A 25,458-nucleotide genomic window follows, 5' to 3' on the forward strand; every position below is an offset into this window, starting at 1 on the left:
CACTTTTTTAACCATCTGAGGGTAAGTTATATACATCACGGTCCTTTATCCCTAAAAACTCCAATATTTCCTAAGAATAAGGATATTCTCTTATATAACCACATATTTCCTAAGAATAAGGATATTCTTTTATATAACCACAGTACAGTTAACAAATTTAGGAAGTTTAACATCAATTCAATGCTTTAATCTACCATCTGTATTCCAATTTTGTCAACTGACCCAATAATGTCCTTTATAGCATTTTTCCCATTCCGGTACAGGATCCAGTCTGGAGTCAGATGCCGTATTTAGTTTTCACGTCTCTTTAGCATCTTTTAATCTGTAAACTTCTATTACCTTTGTTTTTTTTAAGAAAATATCATTGACATTTCTAAAGAATACAACCCATACACACACACACGTCATACACGTCTTTTTTTTTTTTTTTTTTTTTTAAACAAAACTTTCTCTCATTTTGAGCTTGCCTGACATCTCTTCGTGGTTAGATTCAGGTTACACATTCTCAGCCAGAAAACTACACAGGTGATGTTGTAGTCATTTTGGGCATCACATTTGGAGTCACACAATGCCCATATGTTCTTCATTGGGATATCAACATTTAGCACCAGTCAAGGTGTTTTCTGATTCCTCCACTATATAATTGCTATTTTATCCCCTTGCAATTAATAAGCAGTTTGTGGAGAGATACTTTAAAACCATGTAAATATTCTGCTCTTCATCAAAATTTTCCACTAAATTTAGCATTGAATGATTTGTGCCTATCAAGTCTTTACTAAAATAGATGTAAAATGTTAATTTCCAAAACTAGTAGCTTCTCTGCAATTACCAGTCAGTATTCAACATCCTACTATGAGCAAAAGTACTCCTTTCTCCCTATTAATCAATTTACTAGTGATACCATGAATTACGATTTCTTCTATAGTCTGCAATACATTACGGTACTAAATTATTTTGGTACTCAAGTTCTTCCATATTTGGCCAGTGGAAGCCCCTTCAAGCTAGTTCCTTGTGATATGCCCCTGTCATTTTGAACATATCCTTATTTTCTGACATATTAAGATATTCCAGGCTTATATTTTACTTACCCTTCCTCGTTTCTAAAATTAGTCATTTCTCTGAGTAGCCTGAGTTTCTTTTAGTGGGGAGTGGTATCTGGTCACTTAGATATAGTAATGTGCTCACTGTTATTAGGGTGTCTGTTTCTTAGTCCTTTAAGTTGACAGAGCTAGGGAAAATATACATACACAGATGGTCCTTGACTTATGATGGTTTGACTTAATGTGTTTTTGACTTTATAATAGGCTTACTGGGGTATTAAAGACATTTTCTACTTATGATATTTTCAACTTGGATTGGATGTATCAGGACATAGCCCCATTGTGTTGAGGAACATTTGTATATATACACACACATATATATAATACAGATGTGTACACACACATTCATATGCACATACATATATAAGAAATGTATTCACAATGATACATCCAATTCAAGCCCATCTCACAGGGTTCTTTCCTTCTTTCTTTTTCCTTTTAAGAGACAAGGTGTCACTATGTTACCCTGGCTGGAATACAGTGGCTAGTCACAGGCACAATAATAGCATACTGTGGCTTCAAGCCATCCTCCCACTTCAGCCTCGCAACTGGCTGGAACTACAGATGCATACCACCACACCCAACTCAGGGTCCTTTCTTGACTTTATTCATTCTATTTTGTCTTTTCTTTTTCATTGAGATTCTGCTTCTCAACAACAATCAACACATTTGCTAAGACCTATAAAGCATCTAAAATTGTTTCAGAACTGCTTTGCTCCACCACTAAAACAACAAAACAAAAAACATACCAAAAAAAAAAAAAAAAAGGTTTAAGACTTGTATGAAATTCCTTCCCAACTCAATTCCATCCAGACAAAACACTGAACACAAATACTGTATTCACTACTTACTTGAATTGGTTCTATCTATATTTTTTTTTCCTTACCATAATTATGGTATTCATTTGAAATACAATTAGATTCATTTTCTTCAGTACACTTGCAGTTTTAGGTTTATTTTCCCCTTTCCATCTTAATTTTTAATATATTTTTTGAATGAGTAGAATATTAACATGTACACAAAAGTAAATATTACATGATAATGTATTTTTAGAGAGGTGTCACTCTTTCTTGTATCTTAACATGCATGTCTACCCATGTTGTAGTTAATTAATTTCATTGCTGTGTAGTTTATCCCTCCTTTGATTTCTTTTACAAAAATAAGCAGGTATATTTTTAATTTTCCTTGTTCATAAAACATACAGAAAGGAGTGACACCTCTCTAAGAATATCATTTTAGGCCCAGTGCAGTGGCTCACACCTGTAATCCAGCACTTCGAGAGGCCGAGGCAGGCAGATCACCTGAGGTCAGGAGTTCAAAACCAGCCTGGCCCACATGGCAAAACCACGCCTCTACTGAAAATACAAAAATTAGCTGGGCATGGTGGTGCGCACCTGTAATCCCAGCTGAGGGAGGCTGAGGCAGAAGAATCGCTTGAACCCAGGAGGTGGAGGTTGCAGTGAGCTGAGATCATGCCCCTGCACTACAGCCTGGGTGACAGAGCAAGACTCTATCTAAAACAAAAACAAACAAAAGAATACCATTTCATGTAATTTTTACTTCTTACTTCTAGGTACATGTTAATATTCTGCTTCTCTTCCAGGAGTAGCAACTTGTCTGATGATGTTCAGTCTCCAATTCCTTTGGTAGTTGCTTATTATTAAATGTTTAGGTTCTGGAGTTATTTTTTATTGGGGGATGTCCTCTGTCAGAGTCTTATTCCATAATTTCTTAGATGGTTTGACTTAATGATTTTAGAAGCTAGGAGTTCGATGATAGTATAGATTTAACTCGCATTTCTTTTATTATGAGAGAAAGAGATTGAGTATCTTTTCATTTGTTTAAGGGACATTTTTGCAGCTTTTTTGATGAATTATCTGTTCAGGTCTTTTGCCTATTTTTCTATATAGTTTTGGTTTCTCTTCAACTATTAAAACTTCTAATTGGTTATTATTTGTGTATATGGATGTAATTTAGTTTTGCATATTAATTTTATATCTTGCTAGCTTATCAACTTACTGAGTTACTTTTATCACTCTCTAGGGTATTCCAGATTACTACTACATCATCTGCAAAAAGAGACAGTTGCATTTTTTCTTTTCCAAGTCATATGCCTCTAATTGTTTTTCTAGTCTAACTGTATCTTCTTTTTTGTGCTATTTTTATTAAGTTTATACACTGATGCTATACTTGCTTCATGAAAAGAATTTGGAAATTTTCTTTCATTTTTTACACTCTGAAGCAATTTATATAGCTTTAAGACTGTCAAAGGTTTGGTTAAATTTCTCTGTGAAGCCATCTTGCCGGGTCCTTTTATCTAGTAGTTTCTTGATAACTTACTTTATCTCGTTTACAGAAAATGGCCTTTTAGGCTTTCTGTCTTTACTCTGGTCAGTTTTGGCAAACTATATTTTAAGAAAAATGTTTTAAAAAATAGGTGAGTCGATCTTATTCATGTTAAGATAATCATTATGTTTTGTTGCAGTTCTATCAAATTGTCTTATGTTGAAATTCTTGTGTATATTTACTGCATTTCTTTGTGTGTCCTTTTTACTTAAAAAATTCTTTTTGGTGTTTATGAAGGTTTGTATTTTCATTCTATAGGTTATCTTTCCATTATTATTTTTTAAGTGCTTACTGTCTCCTCTATTTTTACCTAATTTTTATGTGATATCAGTTTTAAATATTTGTTGACTGCTACCCTTTGCTTATATAACAAAATGAGGTATTCTGTATTCCTCTTTTTTCTTTCTTATCCTCCCATCAAAAAATTTACATCTTTTGACTTTTGTTAACACATTTAATGTTGACGTGTTATTTTTTTCATCCGTGCACTGACTCATTTTAGTCTCACCTGTACAATAAAATACATGAAGCATTTGGAAACATTTTTCAACGTTATTTCAGGCATTTTTTAGTTGGATAAAACTCATCCTATCTGAAGGTCTTCAGGAATACCACATGTGTGTAGTATTCCCTTAGTGCTTGTATATCCCAAACTGTTTGCTATGTCCTTGATATTTTAAAAGTCAGGTTGGCTGTATATAACATTTTTGTATACTTTCTTTCTTTCCTTTAATGTCTTGAAAATGTTGTTCCGCTATTGCCTTACTTTGCATGTTGTTTTGAGAAACCTGATGCTGGTCTAATTCTATTGCCTTTGTAAGTTACTTAATCTTTTTACTTGGAGGCACTGTGCATTTATTTTCCTCTAAAGTCTAATAATTTTACTAGAATATATTGTAGAGTAATCTTTCCAGGTCAGATTTCCCCAGTACCTATATTAGATTCAGGTCTTGTTTTAACTTTAGAAAGTTTTCTTGGATTATACTTCTAAGTATTAGTGCTGTTCAGTTATTTTGATTGATTTCTTTAAGAAACTCTTTTACTTCTTGATTATACTTTCACTTTCCTAGTTGCTTTTCTTGTTTTTTCATTGCCTTTTCACTTGATTATATTCTTCCTAGGGCAACTTGTGATTTAGTTTTCATTTCTGATAGGATTTTGTCTCTTCCTTCTTTCCTAAGTTTTATCAACTCTCATTTCAGTTTTTCCTGATTTATTTTGCAGGGGGGGATCAATATCTATTATTATTATTTTTTAAGTTTCTGATTTGAGATGTGTTTTTCTTAGCCTGAAATGCTTATTTGAGGATATTCCCTTGAGTATGGAGTGTGACATTACAGTTTTCTTAAGCTTTGTGGTTAAATTGTTTTGTAAAGTTTTCATCAGGAGGAAAACTTTCATTGATATCAATCTGGTTTTTTCAGTTATTTTATAATGATGGAGATAGAATTTTTGTTCTATTCTTTTTTATTTCACAGAAAAAGTTCTTAGTTCAAGAGCACTCTCTTCTGTGCCGTTTCTTTAATGGATCTTGTTTTGATGGTCATAGGGTAGGGTGGGTGGATTAGTAAGTTGTGTTCTGCTTTCATTTCTATAAGATCCTTAATTTTCCCTTCTTATTTCCTTCTTTCCCATCATTGCCTAGTCTCCAAGGAATTCTATCCATTCTCTATTTATCTGGTTCTTCCTCAGAAACAATGATTCTTCAAGGCTGTCATTTCTGATTGCATTCATACCTTGAAGTCTCTTTTTTGTAGCTAGTGCTAAGAACTACCAAGTCCTGACCTATGTCCAGTATTTTGGCACTTATTGTTACATTTTCTCTTTCTGGGGTTGATTTTGTTTGTTCTTCATCTCATTCATGGTTTCTCTCTATTCTTTATTTCAAAATTTTTCAAGCCTTGCCTCCTCTGTTCTCTGTAATCCAGGTTTCAGTACAGGCAAGCTGCAGGAGTTTTGTTGGAATTATTCTTTTTCTTACTTTATTTATACATACTTTAAAGGCTGTGGTGTTTTATGTCACATAGTCATATTCAAAATATGGGTCCTGCATGGTTCTATTTGCTTTCTTTGTTGATTTTATGTTTTCTAGGGGGACTGTGTGAAGGAGATTCAAAATCAGGTGATCACTGTTGATCTCTAACAAAGTTCTCTTACTTATATTTTATTTGTCATTTGGGTTTTCATTTTATGATAATGTCATATATTTGTTTTATAGTAAGCTACCTCAAATTCTTTGAAGAATAATGCAAAGTGAAAATAAATATTTACTTTTTATTATTAACAAATAAATGTAAAAAATACTCTGCCTTGATGGTTTTTTTGTTCTTTAGTAAAATGAAGAATGAGTAACAAAAGAAAAAAGAGAAAGAAAAAAGGGGAAATGAAAGAAAAGAAAAAATAATGGAAAAGTAAGGAGATTGGTTATTTTGGTCTATGGATATCTTTCTTTCAAAGCAATTTCAAAGAAATTTTAACATTGTTTTGAGCAATAGTAGCAAGACTTTAGCATAGGTAAAGCCTCCAAAAGTGATTGCTTTTAAGATCTATGCTATTTTGTATTATATAATACATATCAGGAAGCTCTGGGATATTATAAAGAACCACGGCTTTATAATTATACCTCATATGTTCACACACACACACACGAACACACATATACACAATACATATACTTACTTGCTTCACATTCTGGAGCTCTTCTGTCAATTGTTTCCTTTGCTTATCTGATTCCAATAATTTTTCCTATATTTAAAAAACCACCAAATTAACAACTTGTTATGAAAGTATCAACAAGTATGACTTATTAGTCCCTTGTTTCAAAGCTTATATTCCCCAAATATCAAATTGCTACAATCTGAAAATGTTGCTTCTAGTCATTTTTCCAGCTTTACATGGGGCACTTAAAAGTAAATAGTTATTTACAGTAAATTGTGATGTAAATATACTTTTTATTACCTTAATTTTACAAAATCTCAAAATGTAAGCTCAAACAGAAGCCAGTTAAGAACACAAATGTGTAAATATTAACTGGATTTTGGTTAAGCTATCATTGCCAAAGAGATACCAAATTGAAGAGCATTATTATTACAAATTAGAATTAAAGGTCTTCGACCATACTAAAGAGGGCATATGATGAGACTGGCTCACCTCTTAATTTCCTAATTTAATTTTAGCTTATTCTTGGAAGATTTTTATCCATGAAAAGACAGATATGACTAATGTAACCAAAACATAAAATAATAGTTATTAAGATTAATAGTATGCATACAAATAAAACACTTTTGGATTTGAAATTAAGTGAAGCATATACCCTACAATGTCCAATTTTGTTAGTTATATCTTAAATAAATCCACATTTTATTGGTCAAATCAGAAATACTAAGAGTAATTTAAGAGCCATTAAATACAAACCTGAACAGAGGAATTGCTTGAACATTAAATTGAGTGGTAAAGATTCATGGCAATACTGCAATGTTTATAAGAGGCAATATCGTTTCTGGTATATTTCAGCTTATTCTTGTCTAAGAGGTGAAATGAAGGTATATGAAAATGAATGTAATATAGCAATCTAATGAATATGCCACAGGAGCCAAGAGACTGCTGGCTCCTGTGATTTTCTGTTCTGGCAAGTCACCTTCACTCTTGGTGCCCTAGATTTTTTTGTATCTGTAAATGGAAAATATATCTATTTTCCATTCACCTTTGCAAAGCAGTAGCAATGTGAATTCTGCAGAAAGGCTTCCTTAAATAAAGCCCACAACACTTTTAAAAATTATTCTTGCAAGATAAAAATTAGCTACTGACATAAATTTATCTTGGTTTCATTTTTATTTGTACCTATTAGACATGAAGAATAGAGATGTCACAGGATAATGAAAAGTGATGAGACACCATCTAAATGCTTTATGAACTTCATTTAACAACCTCTGCTTTTATAATAAGAGTGTATAATACAAGTAGAAAAAATGAAAACAAAAACATTACCTTTAACAAAATATTTATTGCTTTGTACATTATTTTACATGGCTTCTTTAACTGGCCAGCCAATAGATAGGTTTTGAGGTAAAAGTAATTATAACATGTAAAATTTGTTTTATCTGGATTTTTTTTTTTTTTTTTTTTTTGAGACGGAGTCTTGCTCTGTCGCCCAGGCTGGAGTGCAGTGGCCGGATCTCAGCTCACTGCAACCTCTGCCTCCCGGGTTCACGCCATTCTCCTGCCTCTGCCTCCCGAGTAGCTGGGACCACAGGCGTCGGCCACCGGCCACCTCGCCCGGCTAATTTTTTGTATTTTTAGTAGAGACGGGGTTTCACTGTGTTAGTCAGGATGGTCTCGATCTCCTGACCTCGTGATCCGCCCGTCTCGGCCTCCCAAAGTGCTGGGATTACAGGCTTGAGCCACCGCGCCCGGCCAGCCACCGCGCCCGGCCTATCTGGAATTTTTGCACCATATTCTAACCAACTGAGCTAGCTGGTTGCCGGCTTATCTGGGAGTTTAGGTTTTGTCATATTAGGGTATATTCAATTACATTTCATGAACTTTAAAGGTAAATCCTGATTTATTGAATGACTCCTCAGGAAAGTCTTATTTAAATGTTAAATTAATATGGCATAGACACTTTCAAATTAACATTCTAATAATTACTATTGATATTAAAATAAAAACAAATATATCATGTCACTAAATTTAACAATGATAAACTATAAGGAAATGAAAAAGATCTGAGAGCCTCTGAAAATTCTGATAAACCACAAGTCTAATGGTTTAGGCAGAGGTAAGAGAATACATAAAAAGTTATCTTATTAAGGTAACCAACATTGGGGAAGTTTTCTAAGAGAATATAAGGAAACCACTGTCAATGTATTTTTAAAACTAAATTTTTATTTTCCGGCAAAACAATTGTTAAACTAAAAAATGTGGAATGATAGTGGTTTCAAAGGTAAGAAAATAAATACATAAAATACTATTAGAGTAGTGAAATCCTCATATACTTTAGGAAGGAATGTGAATTGGTAAAACCTTTTCAAAGGGAATATGGTAACATATGCAAAAATTTAAGTGTCTATAATTTTTAATAAAGCAATTATATTTTCAGACATTTATTCTGTGTATATACTGCACAAATGCCCAAAGATACATCTACAAAGCTGCTGAAGATGAAATTATTTTTAAAAACTGGAAATAGTCTAATGTCTATCAATAGGGAACTGGCTTATTTATAACCATTTAATGTATAGGAGAGTTATCGAGAAGAATTTGGTAGATCTGTGTACATTAACCTGAAAAGCTGCCTGGGATATAATTCTTATAAAGAGAGAGAGAGAGAAAAAAAAGACGGCAAGTTATAAAAAAAAGTGTGGATGGATGAAGTGACTTACATAGAAGTGAAAATACACACATACTGGAAAAAAATTTTTTAAGGCTGTATTATTTGTTGAAGCAGTTTTGGATTCATAGCAAAATTGAGAGAAAAGTACAGAAATTTCTCACATACTCCCTGTCCCCACATATACATATATTTATTTATTTATTTTTGTTTTTCTGTTTTAAATAGTAGAGATGGGGTCCTGCTATGTTGCCCAGGCTGATATTAAACTCCTGAGCTCAAGTAATCCTCTTGCCTCAGCCTCCCAAAGTACTGCGATTACAGGTGTGAGCCATCATGCCCTGCCTATTTTTTAAAAATATAATTTTCTGTGTAGAGAAAAATCTATGAAAAGATAAATAATATATTTGCAACAATGGCTTCCTCTAGAGGTTGGAATTATAAAAACTAAGATAGCAAAAAAAATTTTCTTTTTGGTGTAAAGATTTTCTATTTAATAAAAATTAAATAACTGTCAATATACTATACCTTATTTAATAAAATAATTTTAAAAATATGTTCCTATGGTGAGTTAGTGGTAAATCAAGTGGTTATGTTGCTTTTCCTGAAGATTTGGAAAATAGAGCTTTCTGTAAAAATTAGGATATAATTTAAAGGTAATATTCCTCTAAAAACAGAATGAAACCATATAAAGACAATCAAGGCCAGACATGGTGGCTCACACCTGTAATCCCAGTACTTTGAGAGGCCGAGGCAGGTGGGTCATTTGACCCCAGGTGTTTGAGACCAGTCTGAACAAAACAGTGAGACATCATCTCTACAAAATAAAAATTAAAAAAAAAAAAAAAATTAGCTGAGCATGGTGGCATGGACATGTTGTCCCAGCTACTTGGGAGGTTGAGGTGGGAGAATCGCTTGAACCCTGGAGGTTGAGGCTACAATGAGACATGATTGTAGCATTTCACTCCAGCCTGGGCGACAGAGTGAGACCCTGTCTCAAAAACACAAAACAGAAACAAGAATCAAAAAACCAACCAAACAAACAAAAAAAATAGAAGTAAAATGTTACAGTATATTTGGGATATGTGTGTTTTTTCCTCTCTTACATAATATTGTCTTAATTCCAAATTATGTTAGCAAAACATGATGTCCCTTAAGAATAGCCCTGCATATGAAAAAAAATGTATTTCCCAAAGAACTCACAGGATCCAAAACTGCCACGACTTGCTTTATTGGCTCTTCATCTAATTCTGCCCTGGCCACCAATGAGAGAGAATAAAAAGGGTAAGAAAGAACCTGAACAGAAGACATGAGCAAAAACCATTGTTCACACTAAATGTTATACAGATAATGTGAAATATAAATATGTAGACCAAGAAATTAATTCTCTAAAGGCTAACTGAATAAAGAATATGATTTTTACTATTTGATATTAATATTTTTCCATTAAAAATAAAGTTAAGCCCCAATACTTCAGAATCCAATATAGGATTTTTTTCTTTTTCTTTTTTTTCCTGAAGAAAACGTAAGGAAACTAAATTAGAGGTTACCTTAAGTGTATTTACTTCTTTAAAGGCATCATCTCTTTCACGCTTGAGCCTTTCCATTTCATCTGCTTCTAAAGAATCACAAGGAAGAAGCTGTCAACATTAAAATATAAGAGAAAAGTTGTGCATTAGATGCTAATTATGAGAGGTAACATAAAAATCCTTTTTGACTAGTCTTAGGCTTTCGTATTCTAATAACAAAATTCAGTTTCTTAAGTTGGAGTCATTTGATTAGATAAAAGGGAATATTAAAGTATTAAAGCAATTTCACTCATTTAGGCTTAACCTTACATTGTTGTTACTTATAATAGAATTTTGATTTTGTTGTCACCTTTATCATTATTTTGACAATATAATTTTCCTTTAAAATTCCAAATTCGAAGACTGGAATTTTTATTTTGTCATAAAGACTTCAGGAATTACTAACATAAACTATTCCCTAAATATATTCATTCTAATAGCATGGTATCTAAGGCTAACAAAATGCTGTATATTATAAATCAGATGGTTTACATAAGCCTAGTAAAGTATATTTATCAATTATGTATCTGGTTTTAACTAAGTGAAATGTAATGCAACAGACAAGTGGCTTAAAAAGATTCCTGCACAGAAATTGTAGATTGAAGATAATATTAATAATTTATGCACAAGTGAATAACAACAAAAAAAAAAATAGCAGAGATGACCAGTTCTCTTACATCTAGCATGATGTCTTTGACCATCAATTACAATGTAAAAAACGACGACAGTCTAATCAGAGATAAAAATCCAAGTTTACAGCCATCTCCTATGTGGAAGCTATAACAACTAAAGAAAATAGAATTTAAAGGATTAAGTGGAGAAAGCGGTTGTTATGTAAGCATGGGCTTAAAGCAGGGCGCTTTAGATAGGTGAAGTGAATATGGAGTAGAAAAAAGAATAATAAAAATAATTAATAATACCAATCACTTATTGGAAACTTATATGTGCAGATGCATTACTAAGGACTGTATATATTCAATATCAATCACCTTGTCTCCATTTTACAGATGAAGAAACAAGTTCAGAAATGTTAATAACTTGGCCTAAGGTTTCACAGCTAACAAATGGCCATTCCAAGAGTCCCACAAATCATAGTCTCTGATTTTTACTAAAGATTCAACAAAAAACATGGTGGAGTAGATGTAATAAACTCATATTTGCTTTCCAAACTCTAGAATAACAAAAGTAGGAGTTACTCTTCCTATTTGGGGAGAATTTATTTCCCTGAGCATCACTGGTTCTTTTTGGTCTGTCACATTAGCTTTTGGGTATCTATGGACATTGCCCATAATTTATATGATCTACATTCTTCATGGCTCTGTTACTCTGCTCTCTCAGAAGTACTCGACACACATACTCATAAGAATTCATTCCTAATTGTTAGAATAATTTTGAACACACTTTAAAATGTAATAATATTTCCCAGAGTGTGTTCCAAAGGATATTAACAGGCTTTGTGTAAAAGCAAAATTGAGTGGTAGTGATGGTGGTAGTGGTCAATGATTTAGAAAAAATTAATCTTATTTCCTGCATGGCTTCCAACAGCCTTAATATGCCAACGAGCATTTGAATTGCCAAAAAAAAAAAAAAAAGTATAATAACTTATCATGTTTCCTCAATAATTTCACCATACTACAAACCCCTAACCTCTTCACCCTGTTGCCTTCATTTATTTATTTTTATAGTAGCTCATGGAACTAAAGTATACAAAACACAATCTGGGAAACTCAGTGTTGCTACTCAGCATTCATATGGCCTATTCCATTTTTTCATTCTAAGAAGTGAAATAAGGAGGATTCAAAAGTTTAAATAAGGCTGGGTGCAGTGACCCAGGTCCGTAATCCCAGCACACTGGGAGGCCGAGGCTGGAGGATTGCTTGAGTCCAGGAGGTTGAGATCAGCCTGGGCAACATAATGAGACCTTGTCTCTACAAAAAGTAAACAAAATTAGCCAGACATGGCGGGGCACTTCTGTAGTTCCAGCTATTCAGGAAACTGAAGTGGGCGGGAGGTCAAGGCTGCAGTGAGCTGAGATTGCACCACTGCACTCCAGCCTGATGACAGGGTGAGACCATGTCTTTAAAAAAAAAAAAAAAAAAAAAAAAAAAAAAACCAGATACCAGAGCTAAAATAATTTAGTAAGAGAAATTATAGATTGGGATTTTAGGGATGTGATAATAAACTTTTGAACTTAACATCATGGAGGTAAATCATGCATAAAAGAATCCATGGTACTATTTCGAGAGGCAAAGCCTAGACTAAATAGTCATAGAACAAACCATGAATTAAAAAAAAGTTTTATGATCCCACTGCTATTTTGGACTGTGCAGCAAAAACTTGCAGAGAATTGGCCATGGATGTTCCTTGTGAATTCTTTGAAAAGCCCCTTTGTGCTCAATGACTTTTTTTATACAGTTCCATTCAAATATACTTCAGCTAAGGCAGCAGCAAATGAATTGTTGTTATTTAACAGCAACAATTCCAGACAGATACCTGTTTTCAAAATCTATCACTAACTACTGAAATGTATATTCCTTAACCTTCCACATCTGTTTTTTGTCTGGTTCTCACAATATCATTTGTGATCCTTGGATCCCCTGAACTTTGCAACAGCTGGTAAGTAACATTGTAAATCATTTCTACTATGCTTTCTAGAATCTCCTTCTGTAGATGTCAAGAAATACATACTATAGGTCATTGGACTGTGCTGATTAGGTCTGACTTCAGCTCTCCTTTTACTGTTGCTGCTCTATCATATCTTAAGTTACTTGACTTGTACCAATTCTGGATAACTACTATTCCATTGGCCATATTCCCTAATCTCAATTCATTTTAAACAGAAACAGCTACAAAACAGTTAACTTCAGTGTTAGTCTAATTTTATTGTTAAGGCCTTTCATTAGAGACCTATTCAAATTACCTCCTTTCCTTATAAAAGTGTGTGTGACTTTACTATCTTATTCACTTAAGAATTTCTGGGTATCTTCTTTTCTCCTTCCATTTCCCTGCTCATTCCTTTCACTTCTTATAATCTGGCTTATATATCTTTCCTCTCATTCCCATATTTCTAAAATGATTACTTCCAATTTTCACCAGTAAAACTGCCATGTGACAAAGAAAATGCCCCCCACCAACTTTCTTCTTTGTTATATATAACATTATTGAAGACTTTTTTCCTTGAAATTTTATCTTCTTTAGATTGTGATATCCTATTATCTCACCCACCCTTCTGCACATTTAGGCTATTCCCAATGAGTTACTTTCATGTCTACTCCTTAAATGGAGAAAGGGGGTTTGGGAGGTTCCCCAAAGTTTGTTCCTTTTCTCCTTTTTCCCTACACGTTCTGAGTGAGCACATTCACTATTATGCCTCAACTATCACTCTCCAAAATATTCCCAAATTCCTTCCCAGTGTCTACTTCCTAATTTCCAGTGGCCTTTGGTTATTTGTACTTGCCAGCTTCTTAAATCTCTCTAAAACACAACCTGTCATCGTCTCTACTTTGAAAAAGGCTTTCTTTCTCCTTATTTCCCTAGTTCTATTAATGCTACCTGTACCATCATATTCTTAGTTATCCTAGCCAAAACTTTGGAGTTTTTTTTTTTTTTTTTTTTCATTCATTCCTCTTCCATAGTTCTCATGTCCAAAGGGTCAGCAAGTCCTACTGATGATATATTTGTTGCAGTTGTTTTCGGTAAGTAATCTAGATCTATCACGTCTTTCCTTTCTATTCTCCCCACCTTCACTATACTTTAGTTTTTTATTATCTTTATTTGGATTATTTCTATAGTCCTCTGTCTAGACTACCTACCACCACTTTCATTCCCTTCCTAGATAACCACACATAAGATTCCTCTTTCTAAAATATCAATTTTGTCATTTAATTGTTTTTCTTAATGGCTCCTCACTGACTACTGAGTAAAGTACAGACTTCTAAATTTAACATTTACTCTTTGAGGCATAACTTCTGTCACCTGAATGAACCCAATTATCTTTTTTTCTTAAGACTGCTCTCTGTGTGCATTACATTCTAATTTTTCTGTTTATGCTAATACTTTTATCACTCCCTACTCACCTCTTGAGCACATAAAATCCTACTTATCCCTCAAAATTTACTCAAATGGCAACTGTTATGAATCTTTTCTGAATGTTTTAAGCCTTACTACTCTTACGGCCTTGCCACACAATGCAGCTTTTCTTACTGTAATTATTTGGGCACATGACTTTTCCTTAAAATATGTAGGCCAAGTTTTATCTATCTTAATAACATGTGAACATAACAAAACATGCACACTGCAGTTGTTCAATATATATTTCATGTTTTTGTTAGGGAAGTGGCTATAAAGTATTTACTGCTATACATGGTGAGAAATATGTACATATTATGATCCAGTATAAGTAAAACATTACTCAGTTTTATCATATACAGTTCACTTTGATATTTTCCATTTTGTTCTATTTCACTTGTTTAAAATGGTGGTCGCAGAACACTAAATTGACTTAACAAGAGCCCAAACTGTAAAAATCTATTTTAGGGAATTTAGTGTTCTGTCTATAATTTTAAGATAATCCATTCATGATACAGTACTTGATTAGTCTGGTAAAATCATACTATGATGGACTATATTCTGCTATTGCTAAGTTTAGAGTACTGCTAAATGTGGGCTCCAGCCTTGCCCTTTCTGCATATAACCTTGTGCCAGCAGCAGGTGTAGCACTGTGTGAATTTTGTAATGTAGCAATGATGATTAGACTCATAGTAAGATAATTATATTTTTGGTTCTAAATGTCATATTCTTCCAAACCCAAAAGTTGTCAAACAAACAAAAGTAGGACTGATTTTAAACTGACTCAGCAATTCCTACTTAAAAGATAGCATCTCAAGAGATCTTATGAGTCAGACAAAATAATGAGCAAAAGCAACAAGTTACAAAAGAGTACAAATTCTATAATTCTATTTATTATGAAATTCAATAAAAGGCAAAAATAATCTATGTTGTTATAAGTCAAAATATTGGTTACAATGTAAAGGTGGGAAAGTGGTGGCTGACTGGAAAGGTGGCCTGAGGGAGCCTTTTGAGTGGTGATTCCATTTGAGACACATAATAAAAATTCATCAAATTGTACACTTCACATTTTTGTAACTTTATTTTGTGTATATTAGATTTCAGTAACAATGTTTTTAAAAATAAATTAAGAAAGACAAGCCATCTTTATCAGCCAAAAAAAGAAAACATATGAGTAAAAGACATGTATGCCTAACAGAGTGACCCAGCCCTGTTGTTTGTGAAACTGAGTGGTTGAGGGGGTAACCATAGTGGAATTTCTCACCCTCATAGACAGTTGGCATCTATAAATACAGACTGATTGACATACTTCAGATGGGGGACTAACCTGCTTTTGAACTCAAAAAAGTAGGGAATTACACTGCAAAACAATCAGTAATTTTGTATTTGTTTTTGGTGAGCCACATGACAATAATTGTGATTTTTATAATGTTTCTTCGAACTGTTACATTACCCATTAGTGAACGTGAAACCAAAGTTTTAATGAAATACAAGTGAATATTAAGTAAGAATGCAATGTACATAGAAAAGGTAACTAATGCTTTGACAGGCTTTTGCTTCAGTTACATATGTAAGTATGGTGAAAAAGTACATTTTCTTATTGTGGACTCAAGTGAAAAAATACAATAAAAAATTAATATAATTCTATTACACAACATTTTGATCTGAAGTCACGAATTGGAAATCATCGACATATCAGAATTATTGACATGTCTGGAATTATTGACTCTTGCACAATTGCCATTAGCACTTTGCTTTTGCTGTCAAAGTATCACAGGTTAACACATTCTTTTTTTTTTTAATCCCAACAACTTCCAAACTATAAAAACATTCTTATCTGCCCCAAAATTATATTAGTAAGGAGGAAATCAATTGCTAACTTGGAGCATGACAATCCATTTGCAGCTGCTAAAAAAGATTTGTTTGCTCACACAAAATACTCTGAATTGCCCACTTCATTGGCATGTTGTAAATTACCCAACTATCTTTGCCTTCCACATAAAAAATGAGCATGGCAGCTCTGAGAACTGTTTGGCAGTAAAAAACAATGCTCCCTGCCATCATTAGGTAGATAAATACACAATACCTGAATCAGCAGAATGAAAACTGTGCTACTTGAATACAGCTTTAGTTCTCTTTGAATAAATGCTACAAAATTAGTTCTGATAAATCAGTGCTTCACGCTGGGAGAACTGGGTACTCTCCTGAGGGTTACAGAACAACCAGATCTTTGGGTGATTGCAATGGGCAACATGCTTAGAGACTGCTTACAAAAGGGACTGCTTACAAAAGAGAACAAAGTGATTTGAAACATTAAAAAAGTTACATGCATCATTTTTTAAATGAGCGGTCAGACTTATTTGTTCAATAAATTAATCATATACTTATATACTCTGTGTTTCTGGAATTTGAAATTATGTAATTAATAATAAACAGTATTCAAACTTCCTGTCAATAAAGGATATCACCTGAAAACAGCAGAGCTCTAAATATGTCCAAGAAATAAAAGTGCAATTTTTGTTTTTAAACTTGAACTAAGTTATTAAAAACATGTAACACATCTATTCTCCCACTTGAATTTAGGGCTTCTAGCAGCATTCAAACAACTTGACTGACCGTATTATTTATTTAAAAGTATCACTGAAAACAGAAACAAAAATAAAGAAATATCTAAGTTAATAAGACTATTAGCAATTCAGAAAGGGGATCATTAGAACAAAAAATGTTGAAGACTTCCTGGAAAATAAAAAGAAAATGGGTATAACAAGGTTGTAAGATATAAGGTAAATATATGAAAATTAATTTTATTTTATATATAACCAAATAAATTTAAAATGAAACAAATGTTTAAAATGTACCATTAATTTTAATGGCAACAAATAGTGTAAGGTAACTAGATTATTAAAATATAATTAAAATATATGTAAAATATATTGACATCAAAGCAGATATAAATACATGAGAGCCATAACATGTTCACAGAAACTTAAATTTATAAAGATGTTGATTCTTCCCAAAATAACATATAAATTCAACAGAGCAAGATTTTTCATGGAACTCATATGGAGAAGATAAGACTGAAGATTAGCCAAAGCGATATTTTAAAAGAATGGCAGGAGGTCTGGGAGGCACTCTGGAGTGATGTCAAAGAACATAACATTTCCATAAGACAGCAGAAAAAACTTCAAGAGATATATTGTACAACATGGTGACTATAGTTAATAACGATGTATTGCATCTTGAAAATTGCTAGAGTAGATTTTAAGTGTTCTCACTATAAAAAAAGATAAATTATTTGAGGTAAAGCACATGTTAATTAGCTCAACTGAGCCATTCCACAATGTATACATATTCTAAATCATGTTGTACACAATAAATTAAAATTATTTGTCAATTAAAAGTAAGTAAATAAGAAAAACAAGATAGGAGAACATCTTATCACATATCAAGACTTATGGAGCCAAGAAACCACCAGAATAAAGAGTACAGAAATTCCCAGGTAAATATGGTAATTTCATAAGGGATAGAGCTGGCATGAAAATAATTCTTTCATCCTATTAAAATATAGATTTATATTTTTAATATTATGTTCATAAAAATTGATCAAAAGTTATGTCATATTTTTAATTTTATTGATTATGTACCAATAATAAGTATAATTATAATGCAATATAGAAGAAAATTTTAATTTGTAAACCCTTATAAACATAGGAAAATAAAACAAATCATTTTAATTCATTTAAAGTTTTTTTTTTTTTTTGGAGCAAAATGATAGGGTGATCATTTCCCAAGCATACAATTATGTGTTATCAGGACGAGATTCCAGGTCTATATGGAACAGAAATAAGAGCTAACAGAGAAAAAGAAAGACAAAGTTTTGAGAATAAAAGGATAATGCATGAATTTTCTTTGAAATAGATGGCTATGGGTATAAAATACTGTAGTATATAGATTCTACTGGTAACATTTAAAAGAATTGTATAACAACAGGTTTCTTTTAAAAATATATATTTATATATCCAATGATTTTAATCACTGGAAACAAACAAAAAAATCAACCAGTGAAAAGTTGTTATAACTATATCATAAGACTAAGTCAATTTTAAGGTAAAAATCATTCGAATGGTAGATATAGAAACAGATCTGTGTATCTAGATAGAAATTTAGTATATGATAAAGTTTGCATTTCAAATCAATGGCAAAAATGAAGATGGGTTTTTAAACAAATGATGGTGGAACAAAAACAAGTGGTTTGCCATGCATAAATAAGAATGAATTTTTTAGTTAATTAAATATACAAATTATATAGAACATAAATTAAGAAGGAGGTCCTTAAGAAGATAATACTACCAAAAATCCACAACGAAAAGGACTAAAATATTCAATAATATAAATGTCAAACTTCTATAGAACACATGATTGAAGCAAATAGACTTCACAATTCCATTTTACGTAAAGCACAAAAAGAGGCAAAACCAATTTACATTGTTAGAAGGTAAAAGAGTAGTTACCCAATTTTTTGTGGGGGTACAGGGGTGTTACGAGCAATCAAAATGGAACCTGGGGGCAGGAGAGCATCTGGTAATGTATTTATTTAATTTTATGTTTCTTGATCTGATGCTAATTAAATAAGGATGGTTTAGACTATAAAATTTCATAGTATATACACACATTATATAGGTGCTTTTCTATGTGTATATTATAGAGAGACAATACAGATTAGAATGGACACATGCACACATAGTATCTGTCTGTCTAGCTAGCTAGTCATAGCACGTATTCTCCACATATCAAATTGCCAATACTGGTAAACTTAGGTATGGGAGTAGCACAAGAAGCTGGTGAGAGAGGAGAATGAAGATCAGGATGAACTTTTACTTTTGATTTTAAATTGATCTGTATTTATATATATATGTAAGAAACATGTATTATTGCTATTTTTAAGTGAAAAAAGCCTGCACACATGACATATAACATTCAAGACTTGCGACTTATACGTGTCAAAGCAATTCTATAGGGCATACTCTACCTGTGAATCTAATATATTGGAAATTTCATGTGCACCAACATTTACGTCATCCAACTGCAAGCAAAACAAGTTTCTGGCAACCTGGACAAAATCTAAAATGGAACATATTTAAGTAAGAACATAGCATTTAACCCCTTCTAAATCTTACTTTATTCTATATGAAGTTGCTAATGTTTCAAATGTAACCCGCATAAATTATCTTAAAATAGTATTGACTGAAGTGATAGGTAAATGTAGTTCAAATAAGAAGTAAGAGACAAATTGGTCTGAACTTACTTCAGTTAATTTTGCTAAAATTAATAATTCGGTTAAGATAATAATAAAGCAAATATATAGCGTGGACCTATAGTTTTTCAATCCGTGTATTATAAGTAGAACTTTTTCTGAAACATATGACAATATTATGATTTATGGCTTTTCTAGCTGGAAGAACCTGAGGTTTGATAGCAATTATTAATGGCAGCAGCTAATGTTTATGTAACAGCTGCTGTATGCCAGGCACAGTGCTTAGCAATTTCATCCTCCCAACAGTCTTCTGAGGTAGGTCCTCTTATCCTGTCCATTTTACAGATGAAAAAAATTGAGGCTAAGACAGGTTAAATAGGAAAAAGAACAGTTCATAGGCTTCTTCTGACATGGAGAGTAACTTACTTATCTATGTATCCTCAAATATTTTCCACTTTGGCTACTGTATTTTTAATTTCCAAGGATTCTTTTAAATATTCTCTGATTGTTCCTGTTTTACAACATCCTACTTTACTTCATGGTTGCATTACCTTCACTTATCTTTTTAAAGATGTTATGAGAGTTTTCCTGAATTTTTTGTTTTGTTGTTTTGTTTTTGAGATGAAGTCTCATTCTGTCACCCAGACTGGAGTGCAGTGGCACGATCTGGGCTCACTGCAACCTCCACTGCCCAGGTTCAAGTGATTCTCCTGCCTCAGCCTTCTGAGTGGCTGGGATTACAGGCGTGTACCACCATGCCCAGCTGATTTTTGTATTTTTAGTAGAGACAGGGTTTCACCATATTGGCCAGGCTGGTCTTGAACTCCTGACCTCAGGTGACCCACCCACCCTGGCCTCCCAAAGTGCTGGGATTACAAGCATGAGTCACTGCTCCTGGCCTCCTACCTGAAATTCTCTTCTGTGCTTCTGTATTTCTTTTTTTCCGAGTTCCTTTATTCTGTTTGTCTGATAGTTTGGGGTTCTATACTTTATGTTGGAGGAGTTCTCCAAATCTCTGGTGACTCTTGACTATGAGTTCATATTTAAGAATTGGGCACTAAAAAAGTTGGTTGGAAATTTTGTGTGTGTAACTTGCTTTGTCAACTGGCAGTTTTCACTACAGGGCAATCTGGTGGCCAGCTGACATTTTTGTTCACTTCTTCAGAGAGAATACTATAGTCTTCTGCCTATAGTAATAAACATGGCGGCAAAGTTCCCTGAGCAATCTGGATGCATATTACGAGTGATGATTCACTATATACTCCACAAACTCCCTTGCCGCTGGCAACTATGGGTGCACGATCTCTGGTTTAATTTCTCAAAGGAATATACTTCTTTATCCCCGGAGGTGTAGCGTGGTAGATGCCGGACTACTTGAGAAAGGGCAGAGAAGAGCATGCATAATTCTCCTTATAAAGATTTCCAACAATTCTGTTTCAATATCCTGCCTAAAAACTCAGTCTCCAGAAGTACTTGATGTCTTCAATTCCTAAATCATTTTAGGGTCAAATCAACTTGTTCCTCATTGTGATTTTCCTCTATCTTCATACACTTGGGCTTTACCTATCTCTGCTCACAAATTTGTTTACTTTCCTCACCCATTTTTCTGTCCTTAGATATTGTGGTTTTAGTTGTATATGTTTTTCTGTTTCTTGTTTTCATGATTATTTTGGGATGATTTTCAAGTGGAGATGGGATGAAAAATATCTTTTTATCATCACTTAAAAACCAAAAGGTCAATTTTCTTTTTAGCAATATAGATGCTTTATAAATGATACAATGTTACATCTACTATACAAGAAAAAGTTAAATACTTAATAGTGACAAGAAGACAAAACGTGTTACATTCAAACATTACTGGTGGTAGAACAAATATATTGCAAAATATCTCTGAAAAACAATTTACCAGTATGTATCAAAAGTCTAAACCATTTGTGAGGATTAGGCTTAAGAAAAGAAAGAAAAACAGCTATATTCACAATGATGATAAATACAGATTTGTAATATCAGCTACTAAGAAACAATCAAAATTCATAATAGTAGAAAGCCTTAACATTATAGTACAACAACTAAGTGGTACATTACGGTATCTTCAATAAGAATAGAGTTGATCCCTGAACAACATAGGCTTGAACTACACAAGTTCACTTATACATCAAGTTTTTTCAACCAAATGCATCAAAAATACAATATTTGCCAGTTGCAGAAGCCACATATATGGAGGGTAAACTTACTATATGTGGGTTCTGCAGGGCTGTCTATGAGATTGAGTATGGCTGGATTTGGGTATATGCAGGCGTCTTGGAAACAATTCCTCTCCCATAGCAAGGGATGACTGTAATTATGCAGCATCATAAAAATATTTACTACATGATATTAGCTGAAAAAGGATTAGAATGAACCTCACAGTAGTGAAATTAGAACTTCCATATTTTGTACTGTTTCTTTTGTTATTACTAAAGCAATGTTTATGCAATAAATAAAAAATAAAAAGAATATGATAGTTTGGAGCTGTTTAGGTCCTAATAAAATTCTTTCTGCTGACCCTGCCAGCTCAGTAATTCTAGCTGAGTTCTTGGGGTACTGATTAAGGAACTTGAAATGGATGTAGTTTTACTTTTCCTTCTCTCCTTCTAAAGAACAAACACTGTTAATGAAAATGTGTCACAATAACTCTTGAACGATGATTCGGTGATAATACAACACAGTAAACCTAATATTACCTCCAAAAGACACTGTCCCTTTTGAGTCTGCTTGTACTTGCTGTCTCAGGGCTTGGTGTTGTTCCTTTGTGGGCTGAATACCAAGATAATTTAGAGCCTGCAAGATAGAGAACTCATGAAAAGCAATTTTTCAAATCTCCAAAGAATAAAACTTTTCATTACAAACTTTACAACTCAGGGAAAATAATCAATACTAGAAAGAGTTGACCAGGATTAAACACCCTAGGGAAGTCGACTGACTATTTATGGATTAAGTGCCTATAAAATATTAGCTTCCTGATTTTACTACTACCTCATTTTTTCCCTAGGACTAGCACTTTGGCTAATACCAAATTTATGACATTATCCTATAACCAAAAATCAAACTATTTCTTAGTTTATATGATTTGGCAGAAGTAAAATGGCAAAAGAATCCTACCACATCAGATTTACAAGTGACACTCTAAAACATGAATTATATTTGGTTAATATCTTGTCTTTGAGAGCAAAACTGAAGTTGATAGGAATTAGGTTCAACATAAAATCTTCTGATTTTTGGCTTGTTGGGGCTTACACAAATAGCAAACTAAAAAGCTTTCCCTGCCATTTACTTCTCTCTTTCATCAGGCTCGTCCCTTAAGGGAAAAGCTCTTTCTCCTTTTGGTATCCATCAGTGATTAAAAATTCAGAGACTGTTAATTGTATTCCAATGTCCATTCTCTCCTTGCTCCTTAGTAACCGAACCAACCAGAATTCCGGCTGAAAACGCTGCCATGCAGCTAAACGACATTTCCCAGCCCCTTGTACATCTCCAAGCAGCCATGCCACTAACTAGGTACTAGCCAATGAGATACGACGGAAAGTGCCATACAGTACTACTAAGAAGTCTCCTTTCAAAAGTCAGGGTAAGCACTTCTTGTCTATTCGGATTAATAAGGGAGAAAGAAAGAGAAAGAAAAAAGATGAAAGGAAGGAAAGAAAGAGGGACTGATGGAATTTGAGCAGTTCTTTTGGTTCATGTGGTACCTCAGTAAAGATGGTGGAACAGAAAGATAATTGGAACATGGTCCCTGACACTCTGGAACCTCCACAGCAGCCCTGGATTACCTTCTTTCAGCTTCTTTTTGGTGTGAAAGAAATTTCTAAAGGAAACTACTGTTATTTTGAGTTCACCAGTTATACATAGCAAAATCTAATCTTAACTAACGCAAAGGGACTGATTGGATGTCCTATTATTGGATATGGCAAGAGCATATATAGTGTCGATCACGTCAAAACTAAAATGTAGGCAAAGTTTAGTATTGGTAATTATCTCTTACATATTTCTTCCTCCTTTAGAATCTTGTTCAATCATTTAGTATTTCATTCATCAAATAATTTATTTGGTGCCTACTATTTGTTAGCCACTAAACTATGCATAGCTGATAGATAAATGAAATATAGTCTCTCACTCCAAAGAGTTTATGGTCTCTAGGGTGAGAACAACTGTAAAGAAATAAGTAAAACATGTAATTTAGTAGAAGTATGTATAGGGTATATTAACACACAAAGCAACTGGTTAATTTGTAAGTGCGCAATTTGGGAACAATGAAGAATGGAGGAAGAATATCAGGAAAGATTCTTTCAAAAATGATTCTTAAGCTTAGTCTAGCATCATCTGCTTATCTTGTCTTGCAGTCAAGTATTTGCATTCTATAACATGGCATAATGATTTTTACCTTCTGTATGTTTTCTCTTCAGTTATAAAAATGTTTCAAATATAAACACAAAAAAGAATAATACAAAGAACACCCATATACTCACTATCATCAATTACTCATTAATATGTACTTAAAATTTATGTATATATTTTCAATAAATAAAACTATATATTTGGTTAAAAGTTTTTATAATTGTTCCTCAGCAGGAACTACTATCCTAAGTATTTTTCCTAGTCCTAATTTAATGACATTTACTATGTAAGCAAGTATCCCCTAATAATATTTACTATTACTTTGTGCATTTAAGGTTTTGCATCAAGAGTATAATCTAAAAGAGTAACTCTACAAATTATTATCTCAATTTTGTGATTTCATAATTGCTCAATATTGTCTGCAAAACTAGTTCACTTATTTTAAACTGTGAATAGTAATCCATTGTATAAATTTATTGTAATTTATTATCCATTCCCTGATTAACAGGCTTTTATAACTACTCCAATTTGCTCTTTTAAAAATTACAGATTATACATGCCTCTTTGTATAAATGTATGAAAATTTCTCTACATTAAATCCCTAGAAAAGGAAGTGCTAAGCCATAGGGGACATATGGTCAATTTTATTAGATATTGTGGAATTGTTCTCCAAATTGGCTTCATCAGTTAATGCACACCAGTAGTGAATAAGCATTCTTATTTTTCTACATTCTTAACAGCATCTGCTGTTTCCACTCTTTTATTTTGTCAATGTTGTATATGAAATAGTATGTTGTTTGTTAATTTGAATTCCCCTAGTTACAAGTGCAATTAAACATCATTTACATGTTTATTAGCAATGTTTTTGACTCATAAATTATTTAAAATATGTTTTAAATTTTCATACATGAGGTTTTAAGAAGTAACTTTACTGATTTTGAATTTGGTCTCTGTTTTGCAGCTGTGACACCCAAAAATGTCTCCAGACATTGCCAAGTGTCCCAAGAAGAAACACGGCAGCTCTGCCCTTGAGAACCACTGCTCCAAAGACAATTGCTGTATTAACAATTGTATCTATTTTTTCAGGTTTTTTTCTATGAATATAGTACCTATTGTTTGGACGAACGGAGGCAAGATGGTGCACTTTCGGGTTTTTCATCCCCCCCCCCAACTCTTCCGGCGCGCGCGAAAATGCAGCCGGCGACCCGGGAAGGTGCAGATCAACTGGGCATGCGCCAAGTGACGTCAATCCGAAGAGACCAAGATTTACCTGGTCGCACCTGCGGAACGCCGCTGACACGCCCATGCCCTACCTATTGCCCTCCCACTCCTAGAAAAGCCGCTCTCCGCCATTGAGCCACGCGGACTTCCCAGCTTCCCAGTCCTGTCGGGATGTGGGAACTCTGTCGGGGAGCTTGG

General features: G+C 33.3%; 1 protein-coding gene across 1 annotated transcript in view; it reads right to left on the bottom strand.

Moving 5' to 3' along the window:
• STXBP4 (syntaxin binding protein 4) overlaps window positions 1–25,458 on the bottom strand; it is a 200,883-nt gene that overhangs the window by 115,152 nt on the left and 60,273 nt on the right. Inside the window, exons 9-12 of the mRNA XM_023204537.1 lie at window positions 22,389–22,485; window positions 19,441–19,532; window positions 10,326–10,415; window positions 6,126–6,191 (exon numbers count right to left, since the gene is read on the bottom strand). Of these exons, the coding sequence (XP_023060305.1) occupies window positions 6,126–6,191; window positions 10,326–10,415; window positions 19,441–19,532; window positions 22,389–22,485 (345 nt within the window). The remainder of the gene's footprint in view (window positions 1–6,125; window positions 6,192–10,325; window positions 10,416–19,440; window positions 19,533–22,388; window positions 22,486–25,458) is intronic.

Source organism: Piliocolobus tephrosceles, chromosome 16 (genome assembly GCF_002776525.5).
Source record: "Piliocolobus tephrosceles isolate RC106 chromosome 16, ASM277652v3, whole genome shotgun sequence".
NCBI lineage: Eukaryota > Metazoa > Chordata > Mammalia > Primates > Cercopithecidae > Piliocolobus > Piliocolobus tephrosceles.